General features: G+C 44.2%; 1 protein-coding gene across 8 annotated transcripts in view; it reads right to left on the bottom strand.

Moving 5' to 3' along the window:
- LOC115129485 (transcription factor COE3-like) overlaps positions 1 to 16849 on the bottom strand; it is a 96033-nt gene extending 79184 nt beyond the window's left edge. For 3 of the 8 annotated variants that reach the window (XM_029659884.2, XM_029659886.2, XM_029659887.2), the window contains exons 1-4: positions 16158 to 16846; positions 5629 to 5785; positions 2856 to 2919; positions 1646 to 1701 (exon numbers count right to left, since the gene is read on the bottom strand). In XM_029659884.2, coding sequence (XP_029515744.1) covers positions 1646 to 1701; positions 2856 to 2919; positions 5629 to 5785; positions 16158 to 16291 — 411 coding nt within the window. In that variant the 5' untranslated portion in view covers positions 16292 to 16846. Of the gene's footprint in view, positions 1 to 1645; positions 1702 to 2855; positions 2920 to 5628; positions 5786 to 16157 lie in introns of all 8 variants that reach the window. The other 5 variants (XM_029659879.2, XM_029659883.2, XM_029659881.2 and 2 more) reach the window with 4 other exon arrangements.
- Between the last annotated feature and the right edge of the window lie 503 nt (positions 16850 to 17352).

Genomic DNA, 17352 nt, shown 5'->3' with positions numbered 1-17352 from the left:
CATGTTGAAAAAGGCAAAAAGGAGAGTCAAGATTCGGCTTTTTTGAGGATGATAAGACAGACTGAAGGGGGATATCAAACAGATATATTTTCCTACACATCCACTATTAAAAGAAGATTATTTGTATTCCTATTGTGTGCAACATACTGCCTTCCAGGTAAATGCATTATATACAGTAATATGTTTGAATTTGCCAATAGGAGTGTCTGAGAATGGGCTCCTAACAGCCAATCAATAGACATGGGCCCCCCTCTGGCTGCTAGATGGCTGCCTTTCTGTGGGTGGACACACTACAGTATGCAAAGTCTGCATGTCTGTCTGTCCAAGTCTAGGCAGGAGGGAGGGATTTGAGTGGCGCACCCGAGGTAGAAAGCTCCTTGTGTTGTTGTCAGAATTATTGTCTCCGGCGCGCCGTCGCTGCAGCACATTAAGGGCTATTGATTGGTTTCCGTGGCTGGCGCTTTGTCGAGGACCTCGTTGCCGCATCGATCTGTGACAGCCTGACATGGCGACACAGGGAGGGCCTGGTGGGCTGGGGACAGGGAGGGCCTGGTGGGCTGGGGACAGGGAGGGCCTGGTGGGCTGGGGACAGGGAGGGCCTGGTGGGCTGGGGACAGGGAGGGCCTGGTGGGCTGGGGACAGGGAGGGCCTGGTGGGCTGGGGACAGGGAGGGCCTGGTGGGCTGGGGACAGGGAGGGCCTGGTGGGCTGGGGACAGAGAGGGCCTGGTGGGCTGGGGACAGAGAGGGCCTGGTGGGCTGGGGACAGAGAGGGCCTGGTGGGCTGGGGACAGAGAGGGCCTGGTGGGCTGGGGACAGAGAGGGCCTGGTGGGCTGGGGACAGAGAGGGCCTGGTGGGCTGGGGACAGAGAGGGCCTGGTGGGCTGGGGACAGAGAGGGCCTGGGGGCTGGGGACAGAGAGGGCCTGGTGGGCTGGGGACAGGGAGGGCCTGGTGGGCTGGGGACAGGGAGGGCCTGGTGGGCTGGGGACAGGGAGGGCCTGGTGGGCTGGGGACAGGGAGGGCCTGGTGGGCTGGGGACAGGGAGGGCCTGGTGGGCTAGGGACAGGGAGGGCCTGGTGGGCTGGGGACAGGGAGGGCCTGGTGGGCTGGGGACAGGGAGGGCCTGGTGGGCTGGGGACAGGGAGGGCCTGGTGGGCTGGGGACAGGGAGGGCCTGGTGGGAGGGCCTGGTGGGCTGGGGACAGGGAGGGCCTGGGGGGCTGGGGACAGGGAGGGCCTGGTGGGCTGGGGACAGGGAGGGCCTGGTGGGCTGGGGACAGGGAGGGCCTGGTGGGCCGGGGACAGGATGGGAGGGTTGGCGGATGGGAAGGAGTGTACAGTACAGCACAGTGTATAGTAGAGCCAGGTTGCCCTATGTCTTCTAGCCTGACTGGTCAAGACTAGTTATTTGCCACTGGGGTACTGTAAATTGATAGCACTTTAGCTCAGCGGGTAAAATGACTGAAGGGTGTCTGTGTTCATGGGTTCAAATCCCAGGTGGGATTGGTTGACTCATGTTACATTATGTACAAAATGGGTGGTGGTTTGCAGTATGATACGTAGTGAAACCCTGCTACTGGAAACAATGTTCACACTTCACTGGTCACCTGTTAAACGGCTGGGATCAGAGTAAGGAGAAAGCTCACCTGTTTGGTCATGGAGTCTATTAGCCGTACGAACAGATCTTGTTCTGTCCTGATGCCTGCAACACAACACAAATATGTATCAGATATCTTGCAATTACACATGACACCAATTTGGATTATTGAAATGTTACGATCCATTGACAGAACGACAAGTTGAATGTCATCTTCCTCTGTAAACAATTTGCATAGAAGTAGGCGTGTGGTTTAGCCAAATGAAATGTCTCGAGCAACAACAGCAGTCTAAACATCAGCCTCAAATGCAAATTCACTTCTTTCGCAGAAAGAGAAACATAAACGACGAATTTCAAATAGCGTCTTCTCACCGAATTCTGTTTATCTGTGTCCCCATGGTGTCTTTATGTTTTCTGTCGTGCTTGTCGTGGGGACCAAGCTTTTCTAGCCCCCCTCAGCAAAAACAAACAAGCCTGTGCTCTCTAGCTTTGACTATTTATGATTTCCCGGCTGCAACTGCCGAGTTCCCTTCGCTCCCGCTGCCGTTTTGGAGTTCTCATTCACAGACAAATTAAATAGCAATCATTATTGCTTATCTTTTATTAGCTTTGCAACGGAGCGTAAATACGGCATAAACACAACAGGGGGTAGGTAGTCAAAAAGGACCATGGGAAACGAGACCATTTTCTATTTCTTGCCTGTAATTGCGTCAGGCTTTGGTGTTCTCTCGCCATTTCTTTGTCCTTTAAAAAAAAAAAAAAAAAAAAAAAAGGTCATTTTTAGATGACTTGTACTGTACCACACCCACAGTCTTCTGTTTCTTCTCGGGATGTGGTCTCAAAACAAAATCCATGGCAACTGGAATCTAAGCTTCGTGCATTAAAATGACCACAGATCAGTGATCAGTGTTCAAATTTCAAGTTCTTTTCCCCAATGACCAAAACAGACTTTAGGATTTGCTCGTCAAAAATATCATTCCAGATGTGATGAGGATTATCGTTTATATTGATGTTGTCCTTTTCTATTTAATGTCCGAATCCCTGAGTCGACTAGGTGAAACATCTGCCGATGTGCCCTTGAGCAAGGCACTTAACCCTAATTGCTCCTGTAAGTCGCTTTGGATAAGAGCGTCTCCTAAATGACTCAAACGTAAATGCTAAATGTTTCTCCTGAAAGTGCTAAAGCTAATCTTTCCACGGAGAGCAGCGAGAAGAGAGAGAACTCTGCAGTATGTTTGGAGGGATTATCGTGGTCTTACCGTTACTGTACAGGAGCTGTAGCCTGTAATGGATGCCGTTGTTGGTCTTCTCTCCATTGTACTCCTGAAAGAGTCAAATTCAAACACAGAAAAATCATCAAGACGGCTCTCAGCTTTTGAGGCGACACCCAAAATCAAAGGAAACATCGGCCCATTTCGTCCCCTGCTGTGTTGTCATAAAGGCTCTTGTACGTCATCCAATATCTCACAACTAAATGAACTACCTGTAAAAAAAAAAAAAAAAAAGAACTAGACCATCCTAATCTACGCTCCCGTCTCAATCTACTCTATCGCTGACATTCTCCGAAGAGACCAACATCCCGGTCCTAATCCAAGCAGATGTTGGGCCACAAATCGAAATCTTAAACCCAACTCTGGTGCCACGGGGAATACCCAGACTAATACGGCATCCACTGCATCCAATTAGAGATCATCTGAAGAGGACACATAAATCCCATAAGAGGTCAGGGGACCAACCAGCATTATTACTGGTTATCCGCTGTTATAACACTGTTATTACCCTGTGGTTTCATTTGAGGTCGAATGAGCTTGCAATCAGAAAGCTGTTAAGGTATATCACACTGCCTGTGTGTCCACAATAACAGGTACTTCGAATAATGGTATGCAACCGAAAACATATGAATTAAAAGGAACATTTGTAATATCTACTAGATTCGTACAGGAAGACAGTTCTGGGAAAGTAAGTTCTAGGGGTTCATGTTTTTAAAAACAAATCTCTTTTCCCATAAACTCTGAGGACAATCCACACCGTTCTCTGATTGAGTTATATTTATGAAGTTGCTAAGCCCTTGCTATTTTTGAGTATTTGTCTAGGCCCAAAATCCCACCGCAGGTCCATGATGATATACAACATGGAATCTCCATCTTTCCTCCAACTCCTGTCGCTGACACGCACACAACAAACCAGCTGCTTTACTGTTGCATCGTCTAGCCAGGAATAAATCAAACATCAAGAACAAAAGGACAAACCCAAGTGAGAGCTAAAACAACCCTGTTACCACAGCTATACAGAGAGATGTAGTAAAAGTCTAAGTGACAGTGCCCAGTTAGTGTTGGTCGCCACGGTCACCGATGACCTCAGCTCCCAGGTGGCCCAAGTCGCTCTCACTGATCTCGTGTCACCTCTTCAACGGGCGGGCACCGGGAGAGAGGCCACATCCGCTCCTCTCTCCCTGTCTCTTTCTCCTTCCCTCCCTCACAATCTCTCTCTCTCTCTCTCCTTCCCCCTCCGCCGTGCAGTGCCAAGTGTGCCGTGGAGTCTTGGCAGGGGCCCAGGGGCAGGCTGGAGGTCAAGGCAGAGGGGAACGGGCAGGGAGGACGGGAGGAGCGGCCGTGCCAGCTGGCCGCTGTCCCTCCTGACCGTGGGCGGAGCTGTTCTCTGTAACCTTTTACTGAGAACAACCCCCTGGCAGCATGGCAGAATGGCCCAGGCGGCAGGTAGAGAAGTGGGTTACCATTACCACTGAGAGCACAGGTACTGCTGAACAAATACCAGAGGCAGAGAGAGAGAGGCAGAGAGAGAGGCAGAGAGAGAGAGCCTCATAGACTGGTCAACTATATAGCAGAGCTTATAGATGGCACATGAATGTACAATAAATGACATTAACAACTACTGCTTAAAACGAATACAAAGGCTTTTCATAAGCATGTCTGATCAAATCATCATATTTGCTCTCCAATCTTGTATTATTTTGTATTTTTTTAACTAGGCAAGTCAGTTAAGAACAAATTGTTATTTACAATGACGAACTACCGGGGAACAGTGGGTTAACTGCCTTGTTCAGGGGGAAAACGACAGATTTTTACCTTGATAGCTCGGGGATTCAATCCAGCAACCTTTCGGTTACTGGCCCAACGTTCTAACCACTAGGCTACCTGCCACCCTGAAATAATACAAATTAATACAAATTAATGAATACAAATTAGATTTTTTTTTAAAAATAGATACCTTCACGTAACCTCTTATCAAAATGACTTAAGTAAAAATACTATGAGTTTAATGTCTGATTTTAAAGCTGAATCAAAACTGCTTCATTCAAGATTTCCTGCTTTCTGCTCATCACTGCCCCCCGACAGGTTCTTTGTAAACTGTGTGCTTCTATATCTGAATGGTTTCTATCCTCAAACAGCTCTCAGGATTACAACCTTTCAGTAATTGTAAGAAATCTCAAGAGCTTAATGTACTTTCTGAAACCAAATACTTTGAATTAGTATTGAATTACAACAACAGATACTTACAATATGTAAAATCTGTTAATTAAATGAAAACATGATCTCTATTTATGAGGTGGACATAATCAATATATAATTTACATAAAGTATATTATCTTCAAATAAATGTGTACAATTCTGTTTATGAAATTCAAATCAAATCAATATAATTCAATTAGTGTATATAAAATAGAATATAATTATGTTACAGAATGTAGAGAATGGATACAAATCTAATTCACTAAAGAAACGCATTACAGTGCATTGCAGTATACTGTACATAATAAATCAACAAACAATATAGAGAAAATAAATATTGCTCTCGACTTGACATCAAGAAAACTGTGAGTGTATCCACAGCTTCTGTGCTAGACATTTCATATTTCAAACGCATCACTGCGCTATAGCACTGAATGAAGCAGAAGGAATTACATCCCACAAACACTGGCCCCAGCGTCAACACCACCCTTTTACCCCCAATGCCAGCTATACCTGGGCACACATGCCCTCCTCCCCATTCCCCTTTGTGTGTTGGTCTTACTTTGTCTTTCTCCACAAAGTCTATGTAAGAGGTTCTCTCGATCTCCACGGGCTGGCCCTGTCGGTCGTACAGCGCCAACACGAAGTGGAAGAAGTTGGATTTGCGTAGGTTCGAGGGGGGCTGTTTTTCATAGTGAGCCCGGGCCAGACCTACACCGCTATAGATAGGAGAAAGAGAGAGAGAGGGGGACAGGGGGAGAGCAAATGGGGGAGAGAGAGAAGGATGAAATGTGGTTAGTACCGTGTAGCCAAGGAGCACCGGGGCAATTCAAAACACAGCAGGCGCTATTCAATCACAAGCTGTTTCTGCAGGTAAAACAAAATGTTGTTTACTGTGTGAAACTAAAATAAAGTTTTCCAATAATTTAAGTATAATTTAAGTATGACGCCTCGCAAAGAAGAAATCCTGGAGCAGTCGGGATTGAATAGGGCCTAGAGTCCTAGCCTAGCAGTACTAGTATGCAGTTCTTGGTTTCATTTAAGAAACCTACGTTTCAAAACGTGTTCATTGTTCTGACAAAAAAAATGGATGTTAGTCAGGTCAATTACTACTATCAGCACAGACTGCAAAACAACCCAAACAGTAATCTTTCAAAACCTAAGTTAAAAACACAAACACAAATAATGAAAAGGAGAGAAAAGTGAAGACGAGAGAGCGAGAGAGAGAGTGATAAATGAAAGACACTTGGCCCCCTCTTCACGTTCCCTGTGTGTGCCACGCGTTCCTTTGTGTTATTTGTCTCCTCGACCACCTCAACAATGTGAATTTGGCTGGGTAGCAAGGACTCCAGAAGGCAGCGTCTGCCTCGGTTCGTGCCAAGCGCTGTGGGGTACCATTCGGCTTGGCAACCGCGCCACTCCAGTTTTCCCTGACCTGTCAGTCAAACTCTGCCCTGCATCCCCTGGGCCCGGAGAATAAAAGACCTCCACACACTCGGCGTGCGCCATATGCGCACACACACACACACACACACACACTTTTCACCATTGATTTAGAGACGGAGGATGTCTGCTAACACACACTGCTAACCAGGGTTGGAGTTCATTTAGATTAAAAGTGAAGTTTTGAAGTGAATGCCAATTCAAAAGGTGACATTGTGTGGAATAGATGACAAATTCAAATTGAAAAGGTTTCAAAGCTTTGGAGAGGAATTCATGTAGAAGGTTTTTAAACATCTGAACTTAATTCGATTGATTTTTGGAGAAAGGGGAAATGATATCGAGAAGAAGCTGAATGGGTGACGTTACACACTGATTCTTGACCTGTCACTAATAAATGGCAGATTGTGGTGAACATTGATAACCACTTGCAACAACAACAAAAAAATTAAGTTGAGACTACATGAGAGAAACATACAAAAGGAACTGAATGGAAATGAACATAAACATATGTAAAAAGAAGATGGTGCAGAATCATGTCTTCAGGTGAAGACAATAGACGGCAGACTGCAGTGTCAGAATGATTTGGACTGATTGACTTTACGTGTACCTTATGGTCTGGAAGACTGTGCCTAACTTCTCCAGGCCGTGGACAGAGAGCAATTTTTTGTTGTAAGATATCTCATGCATCTCTGCTCATCTCATAGCTTCAATATCAACTGATTTCTAGATCCAAGAATCGATTCCTCATTCAGGAAAATGTTCAAGGATGCATGAGCGTAATTGCTTTTTAAAAACGCAGACAGATCTAAATGTATAAACAAACGCTTGCAGGCAGCTATAGGAGCTCTGTTGTTAAATCAATGAAACATCTAAATATCATAATGCTTTGGTATCAATCTCTGTTCAACTTGGTTGCTGATATCTCATTTATCTACACTAACAAAACAAATAACCACGATCAATACGAGATTCCAAGTGGAATGGACGCCACGCTGCTTGCTTAGCAATTACCACTTCCTCCTGATTCGGCTCACGTCGAGGCTCGAACGCAGGATGTCTGCTTTGCTAGCATGGGTGGCCCGAAGCATCTTACCAGTCAGCGCCACGTGAAAAGCTAGCTCCACCTCAGGCTGAGGAGTAAGATTCACACACCTCCATGTGCCACACAATCGCAAAGCGGTTCATGTCGAAATATTTATTCACGTGCTGCATTTTTCTTGGAGGGCGGAGCAAGTGTTTTTGGAAAGTTGCCTGGTTGCTTTCTCTCTGCGCTCATGGGTATAGTCCGCAGGCGCTAGATTAATACAGGTGTGACCTTTCTGCACCCCATTACCAATGCTTACTGCCTCATTTGTAACCGAGTTGTTGAAAGCGAATTCCTGGACTCAGTTCTGAAGACACAAAGACAAAAAGGTTGCACATGGGAGAATGGCATTTTTACTTTGGGGGGAGATATGAGAGAAAGAGAGTTAGGGCTTATCTGACATCATGGTTTCAGTGCTACTAAATATTAAGCGTGGGACTGATAGGGGATTTTTTTCCTATCTAGCAGACCCTCGTTAAAAATCCTGCAAAAAGTCAAAAACAAATCCTAAAAAGTCGATAGGGGAAAAATCCCATGAAGTTGCTAGATGTTTTGCTGAACACAAACATTAAGTGACCGTACTACTGCCATGGCCTACATAGAAATGATCTGTGGGGAAAACTCAAAATTATACTTAACTACCTAACAATTAATAAAACAAGACAAGAGTGAGAAACAGCCCTCACTATCATATCACTTCCCACCTCCAATTACATGTATAAACCCCCCCCCCTTCAACACCATTACCCCAATTATGAAGCTACGCCAGAACATCGGGGATACGTTGAGACCTCCAGCCACGGCGGCAGTGCCAGAGCCAGTCTCAGCACATCCAGATCTCCCTGCACTCTATCGACACAGAAAGCTTGTTAGCGTTATTATTTCAATTATGCTAATTGCAGCCACATCCACTTATGACTGGGCGCGGCGGCCTGTAGCGCGCGGCCTTAGCACTCAGTATAATAAAAACAGTATCGATGGCACACAGGTTTCTACTACACAGGCCGTGTAAATCAGAGGACAAACAGACCGACAACAAATAGCGCTAACAGATCTTCTGACGGGCCTCCACCCTACATGCGCGTTGACACTTCACCCCTCACTGGAAACGCTGAAGGAAGAGATCACGTGTGAAGCAGCAACTGTCATCCAGTCACTTCTCAACACAATCAGCTGACGCCAAAAAGCCCATGTCCATTCTGTCTGTGGCTGACGTCAACGCTCCGATAGGGATGGTATGTTTACTGAACTAGTCGTTTTAACATGGGCTGGTAACAATTAATCTAAAGTCATTAGAGAATTTAACAAGATTTTGAGTTGTGGTTTTAACGACTATAAAAAAAATAAGGAGATTCTACATCATTTGAATTCATTTGTAGGTCCAGCTATCCGCCATGCAGCATTAGGATGGTCGTCAAAGTGTACATTCTTCGGCAGTATCGGCTTAATGCAATGCAGCAAATTCTAATTATGATAAATGAAAAAGGTAACCCCGGGCTAAAGTCCTCACTGCTGGAGGGCCTGCACACTTCAGGGAAATAGATATTAAGCACTGAGACTTCTGCTCTGAAATGATCTACTAATGAACATGCAGCAGAAGGGTTCTCCTTCTAAAATGGACACTGTTGTGTGTGTGCGTGTGTGTGTGTGTGTGTGTGTGTGCGTGCACGTACGTGTATAAAATATATTGTTCTACATATAGCTGTGAAATAGTACCCATGAGCAGCTGGTAAATCTTCCAGATTGTGGCTTTAAGGGAGCGATCAGTGGTTGCCCTTCCCACTGCCTCCACTCTCCCCTGGGTAGAGAGCATCCCCTGTGCCACCAGAGTGGGCACAGTGGACACGGCCCGCACCCCTCCAGCATTAATCAGCTGGGTGATGGGGTGTGACCGACCTACCGACCGAGCGGCAGAGTCTTTAACCAGCGCGGCCGGCTGCTTCCTGCAGGACAGCCTAATGAGCCATATACCATCGCCTTGTTTATACAAATGGGATGCAAGCAGAGTATTAACAATCTCCTCTCTCTGGCCTACTGCCACTGTGTTAATCTAATGAATAGTGGAACTGTAAATCACACAACCTCTGTGGTGGTTGTACGGCCACCCCTCTCTGGGTTGCAACTTGGTCTGTCCCTGGAGAGGACAGTAGGTGACAAAGACACAGGACTAACACAGAGAAAACGTTGAGTATAAAACCAAGGACAAACCAAAGGAGATAGTAAAAGGGAGGAGGGGTATCAGAATAAAACAGCATGGAAAACCAATGTAAGGAACATTGACCTATCTAAATTCAGACTTACACTAATTGCACCAGCAAATGTTGGGGGGGTCACATGAAATATATGCAAATGTTGGTGTCTGTGTGTGTGTGTGTGTGTGTGTACGTGCGCGCGCATATAAGGAAGAGTGTAATTTATGCAGCCGATACACAATTACTCCGGCATACATTTGCCCAGTCAGGGCCGCTCCCTCCCTAGTGCTTGTTTGGTTAGCTCTTATTAGCCGTGTAATATGAGCTAATGAGTGGAAGCCTGGAACACGGCAGGAGGACAGCCCTCGCCTGTGTGTGTGTTTTGAAACACTATACCCTCGGTAGGCAGGATGGGTAGTCTCGGATGCTTTCAGTCTGAAGTTATGTCTGATGAAACCTATCACCGCACTCCCTTAGACATCTCTCCTCTCCCCTCTCACAATATAGGACCAACCATTTAGTATTACCCCCATATTGCAAGGTTGTTACGTCGCTACGACAACGCTTTGCCTTAAGAAATCCAAAACAAAAACACCATCAAAGTGGGAAACAAATCCCGTATACGGTCTACTCTATCTGCCCCAATGAACTATCCCATCGCTAAAGCAATAAGCTGCCTCGTAGTTGAACATCTGTCAGTCTTTGAGCAATCAGGTTTCAGGAATCTCATTATGCCATTTTAGAATTCAAAAAACCCAGTGAATGATTTGGCCAGTCAGTGACCAATCAAACGTCACAATCTTACAAGCGCAATTGAAAAAACGTCAGTGTCACTCTGCATCGATAACATCTGAACAGAATTCAGTCATCAGAAGAGAGATGTTGCCACTACAATTGGCGTGTGAGAAGCATCAATTACCTCGCCAGGAAACGGATATTGAAAAGAAAATCACAGTTTCACATTGTTTTTACACCTCACTTCAGAAGAACGATATACAGAAGCCCCTCTGCCCTTCCACTCCCTTCCTACTCATCTCCCCTCCCTACAGGTAATGCTGTGGCAGAAAAGTGGTACTTTATATTGAAGTAGAATGGAATGAGCATCTCTTCAAAGAATATAAAATACTACTTGTACAAGGGATTTGAAAAGTACTGGCCTACAAAACCATGCAGGTAATGGTGTATCAGAAAAGTAGTACTTTCTATTGAAGTAGAATGGAATGAGCATCTCTTCAAAGAATATAAAATACTACTTGTAAAAAGAGATTTGAAAAGTACTGGCCTACAAAACCACACAAACAAGTCTACAGCTAACACTCACACAGACATGCTTGTGGATCCTCGGCACAACTTGTTTTTTTTTACACTTACGACACGCTCACACATGGAACACTGCTCACTGTGTACTAATTGGTACACACTCATACTGTACAAACACTCACACTCGTTTTGCACACTGTCAGAAATACTGCTACATTTTTCTCTAACTGTAAAAAGAGCATTATCATAGGGTAAAACCCCCTTTTGTCCAATTGTTTGGCAATTGCAGCAAGACAACTACACCACTTTTGGCCAATGGGGTAATGTTTCTCTGAGCTGGCTGGGTAAATAAATCAAAAAAATGACACACGATTAGGGTTCACGGATGAAAATCAAAACACCAACAGTTTCCTCAACTAGAACGGCTTCCTCTCTCACAAAAGCATTGCACAGTGCACACACGTGGAACAAGTTACGCAACAGCCGTGATGGACACAGACGGTGTGTTTAGTCCAAACTTAAATGCAAATCCAAACATGTGGGCAAACAATTACTTAACATCAACTAAGGGTGAAATAGTGCTCTATCCATCATTGCACGACAACTTGTACTGTATATCAAGACCTAAGCCATAAGTTACTTTATTTGGCATGTACTGTAGCACCAAAAATTGGTGAATTCGGCAAAAAAATGCAGAGTATATCTTCACCTTGAGTTTTTCACTGTTTTGGTGTCAGCTATTTCCTCAGGTTGCAACAGTATTTTTTTTACTAGACTTTCTCCCTGACCGGTGTTTACTACAGGTTGAGCCTAGACACACCTGTCCCTAGACTGAAAATCAAAGCAGCACCCTGGTCCTCGCAACACACATACCTCTGCAAACTTAATGAGTGGGCCACAGCTGAAACCATTAGTTGGTCACCTGCACACTTCTAATGGGGGTCGTAAAGATGGTGGCCTCGCTCAAGCCAACTAATTGTTTGCACGTTTAGGGGCAGCTGGTGAGAAACACTTGTTTCTGTTGCGGGATCCAATGAACTGGTGGCTGAGATGTAGCAGTGAGACGAAGGGTCGACTCTATATGTTGACGCGAGTTGTCCCCACCGCGCAACGTGTTAGAATGTACAGGAACACGCTGCAACAGGGTGAATGCACTGTGAGGGCCTTGTTTGAACTATCTGACACTATTCCACAAGGCTCAGTCAAATGTAGCTGAATTGAATAGGGGGAAATAGGGGAGAAGTGCTCCTTTCACGATATCTATTTTGCTCTCTAACAAATAAGAAATAAGAGGTCAGACATATTCATTGACCTCAGGGATTGTGAATGATGATAGGTTACAGTGAAATGAACCTTGGACAAAAATCTCTCCCAGGACGACATGGTGGTGATGTGAAATATGAGTGAGTGCCACACCGCACAAATATGTCTGTCTGTACAAATGGGTTTCTCCCTCCCATATGCCTGAGGCCAATAGGGAGTATTGTCTCCATATTTTGAGTCCAGTGACTGGCGATGATTGAGGCAGTGACGGATTGGGCTCTGGATATAGAATCCTGGGCTATCAGTCTCATCGGCTGCTGCCAGTGAACGCGGAACACTCAGTCTTCTGCTAAGCTTGGGAACTTGCACTTTATTAAGTCGCCCCTCCTCCTCCTCCTAGCAGACAAAGGCAGGGTCAACATAATTCACTTTGCTCGATTTTACAGTGGCAACTGGGGAGGGTCAAGTTAAATCTGTTCCTTAGTTGTGCAGACCACTCAGTCACACACACACACATACCCCTCCTCTCCCTGCCTCAGTGGAATGGCTGTTTTGGGGGTTAGATCGGCAAAGGCAGTTATGGTGGGCATAAGCTTGGGGAGTGTCTCTGAAAGCGAACCAGACCAATGCTTTGCACATTTAAATCCAGCAATGACCATTTCTTAATGAAACACTTTACTATCCATAACAGATCTATCCACAACCACATTCTAGTGCTGAACAAAACTAACTCAAAGTCTCCAGTTCTGTCTTTATTAGCACTAGGTCACAAGGAAAATACACTAGGGTTCCAGAATCCAGAGAAGGCCAGAGGCTCTACAGAATACTTTTCCCTTACCCCATAACAAGAAACTTCATCTACACGGACAAATGCAACTCTTTTCTGCAATGTGACTTGACATATAGAAACTCACTGTTTGGGCATTGCCCCTCAATGGAGTTTTGGGGAATGTACTTTTTTTTAATCAAACTTTTTGTGGCATGGTATAAGTTGGGTATGGGTAACTCACATGCAATTTTTGGTAAGATTTCATCTCTCAATGCGTCAAACCTGAATTTCCTCTATAGGGGTGTCCTTTTTGCAGCTGGACTACACATTAGCTACTTATCCATGAGAGTTAAACATGTAAATCAACAATCTACCTTGCAAAATGACACAGACACAATGCATTGCACTCCACAAAAGTCAAACACACGAAAAAGGACATGCCTGATGAGCTATGCATAATCTTTTAATGCACTGGGAGGGAGAATTATCTGACAACCTGCTATAAAAAGAAAATACAACATGAGTTCAAATCATAGAGCAAATGGTCTCGGATAATGATTTTTTTGGATACAATTCAAAAAGTATAATAAATAACGAATGTACTGTCACTAATAAAAACCACTTGTCTTATTTTTTGCAATATCTTAATCTAGATAAGTGTACATTTTACATGTTCAATATTTCACATAATGTAAAGTGATGCACTTTAACAATATATAATATCACCCACCGTATGGCCTTGTATCTGTTCAGCCAAATTGAAGTGTAGCTACCAATGCAAAGTAATGCAGCTGTCAACCAGTACTGATCAATAACTTGTATACTGCCGACCACTCAACGCATATCAGTTCTATGAATTATCTTTGTGTTACAGAGGATAAATGTGTGACACATGGGTTTAATTCATGCGAAATTCAACTGCATGTCAGTTAAACGTCGCATTAAATGAAGCGTCATTCAGTGAACACCAAATATTAAAACTGACGTTTGCAGTTATGCAGGTGCTGCTGCGGGTCGATTTTTCCCCAAATATATCATTGCATTGTGATGAAGGGAAAACTGTGAACACATTAAAGTAAGTTTGTGGACTTAAAAATGGATTGACACCGTAAGAAAACAAGTATAGCCTACAAACATGTCGTCGACGCGCTCACCCGTGAGCGGACATGTCAATTGACCCGCTTATCGGACTTGAACTCCCGGGTGGATGTCTGTGTGTGCGATAGAATGACAACTAACACAGAATAAACGTATCTATCCTAGTTCATTATAACGTACTGCTGTTGTCTAACATGACACCACCACTCGCGGCCTCTTGAAGAGCTGAGGGTCACTTACACGATAGGCCTATACTCTGAGCATATATGATATAGTCTCATCTTGCATGCTCAAAATGCACTGAAAAACGAATAGCATATTGAACTTGCAAGATGGTAAAGGTGAGCTTCAGTAGACTTGCTCTTGTTAACCTTTTTGGCTGTTTATTTCTTTAGTTCAGACAACGGGATGTGTCAAACTGTCCGCCATGTGCACCGTGCACCATAACAAATTGTGGATGCCGCAAACTGACGTAAATATTGACCTAAACCCAGGAGCAACGGTTTTAGTTGTTTACATTGTAAGAGTAAATATAAATAATAAACATAGTATATCATATAATCTGCGATACCCTAATTCAAGAGACAGGGGAGATTTGTCGTGACTATTTTCCGTGATGACAACTTTGGATGGTTTTAAAGATGTTCACGCAGAAACATTAAAACCAAAAAGTAATTTGTCGGTAGGCCTATATAGAATTATTATCAGATTTTAAAGAAAGCATAGGCATTTAAACTGGTCTAGATTATTTCAGGTCAGCAGAAGTCATGTATTTAAACATTTGAGTGAAACCAATCAATTTATGCCAATACACTCACATCATCAATATTTTCAATACGATCACCTACCCTATTATTTATTTTATTATACAAACCGTGTTTTATTTGTTTTAGACCCAAACATCAACATTAATCAATACTTTATCAATTCGAATTGATTTATGAAAATATGACATTTTATTAATTAAGCCCTTCTAATTAATTATGACTTCAAAACAGCTTAAAAGTTACACTTGTAGGTAGGCTTAAATAATACAAAGGATATGTTCTCCTTGTGTGGCATAGTGGAACTGTTAACACGCTGTCAATCTTCACATCAATCATTTACAATAGCGCAAGCATGTCCATAACATCGAGTTGCCCACAGCTGGATGGATACACAACTATTTCGTATAGCCTAAATGAGTAATATTCGATTGAATGTGTCTTGGTATAGTTTAAAATTATAGAAAAGCAACGATGCTCATATGAATTCAATAGGATGGGCCAACACAAATCTAATAGTTTAAATGGATGCAACTTTACGCCTAGATCACATATAGGCATAGGCCTACACATGAGAGTTGTGTTAGGCTGTTAGTGTGGACTGGCACTTGTTCAACACAAAGTCTAATAGAAATCATTTGGGGGTTTATTTAGGCTATGTGTAAGGGCTTCCTGAACCAATCAACGTATGCACAGAGGCAAACTCTTCGAGGTGATCTTATTGTTTAGCCAGCACTACTGTGGAACGGTGTTTGGTTTACATTAGGTCACTCGTGCGAGAGATATGATGACGTTCTATTAGACGGTAGGTGCGTATTGTAAAGTTGAGTTATTTTCTTATCGGCGTCAAGAGTTTTCAATAACAGCAAATTGCTTGGAGCTCATTCGGGCATATCATGTGAAAGCGCATCGCGCTCAACGCCTTCCACTCACCACGCGTTGTGATGCTAGGCTGTTTACACATTGCTACATGTTTACAAGTATTGGGGCACTAAGTCTAGAGTTATTTTGCAAATCAATGCAGGATACAGTAGCCTACTTAAAAGGCCAACCGTTAACGTCTTTACAGATGCTTTTCTATCCGGAACGCAGTAAGCCTTTACCTTAGGCGTTCCTGTGAGCGGTTCTCGTATAGGAAACTGTCAGGCAATCTGCAGTGATCTGTCAGCATCCTGTCCAGCGATTATCATATGTGCGTCTAGTTGATGTTTAACCTACCTTTGTGCTGCTGTGTTCGCGTCCAATATCCCCGCGCTCTGCATCCAAGAGCGGACGGGTGTCATGCCACTCGTGAGCGGTTCCTCTTTCATGGTCAAGGCTCCCCGCGGGAGGCTGTCCTGGATGGAGAACATGAAAGTAACCTTCTGGGAACTCTCTCTTAACCAACTCACAAGGCCACCTGGATTAACGACGAGCAACTGAAAAGGGAAGAATCTTCCCCAAAGTGCAACAAGGGGGAAAGCGATAGCGGTCCTTATCCAAAGACGAGCGTCGTATCCCTTTGGGTTTTTCCGCTTTATTTTTAATTCCAACCCCAGTTCAGTTCGCTCAAGCTTAACCGGTCTCAAGTTAAAAGAGGGTGGAGAGAGGGTGAGCGCTAGAACAGTTAAGCATCTCGAAGGAGAAGAATCAGCCGGGATCTAGGATACCTTTTCGTTGTGAGTAAAGAGAGGGGAGATGCCGAAGTTGATCAGAAGAAGGCGAACATACGCGCACGGGATTGTGAAATGAAAAGTGGGATAAAACAAGCGACTGCTTCAAAAAGGAGTAAAATGAAATGATTACCAAACAAGAGGGAGGGACGGACCATGGAAGGCTTGCTCTCCCAGGGGAAAAGGGGGATTGGGTAGCAAGAAATCTCATTCCCTCCCTCCCCGTCTCTTTATGCTTCCTCTGTCCCAGCGGAGCGCACCTTCTCTCGGGTTCGGAGGCTCTAGTGCTCTCGAGGGGGACAAGCATGGATTTGACAGGGGCGGAGACTAGTCCTTATATGGAAAAAATCATTTCAACGTCAATGGCAGTTCTGTCTTCTCATTGGCTGAAGTCATCAATGGCGTCATTTTTTTGAATTCGCGGCAAAAGCTTTCCCGGTGTTTACCTGTAAAACATTGCACGCTTTGCTGGGCTGTGCGCGTGGACGCAAATATGCGTATTGCTTTACCAGATTAATCTGTCGATTTGCATGTTGGCCTAATTTTTGAATTGGCTCATAAAGGCATAATGATGACCTCTCATTTGAAAGCATTGATACTGTCCTTTGAGTGCAGAATTACTGAGGAGCACGGACGCCTGTGATGGATATTCACTGTATTTTGTTGTGGCATTGGATTGTATAAAATCCATGTTTGTAAGGAGCAATAGACTTCCACAACATGGTCATTAGAAGTCATTTGTTTTTAGAAAGACATACCCA

This window comes from Oncorhynchus nerka, linkage group LG5 (genome assembly GCF_034236695.1).
Source record: "Oncorhynchus nerka isolate Pitt River linkage group LG5, Oner_Uvic_2.0, whole genome shotgun sequence".
Taxonomy (NCBI): Eukaryota; Metazoa; Chordata; class Actinopteri; order Salmoniformes; family Salmonidae; genus Oncorhynchus; species Oncorhynchus nerka.
The sequence above is the reverse complement of the archived record's forward strand: the minus strand, read 5'-3'. Positions and strand labels throughout refer to the sequence as shown.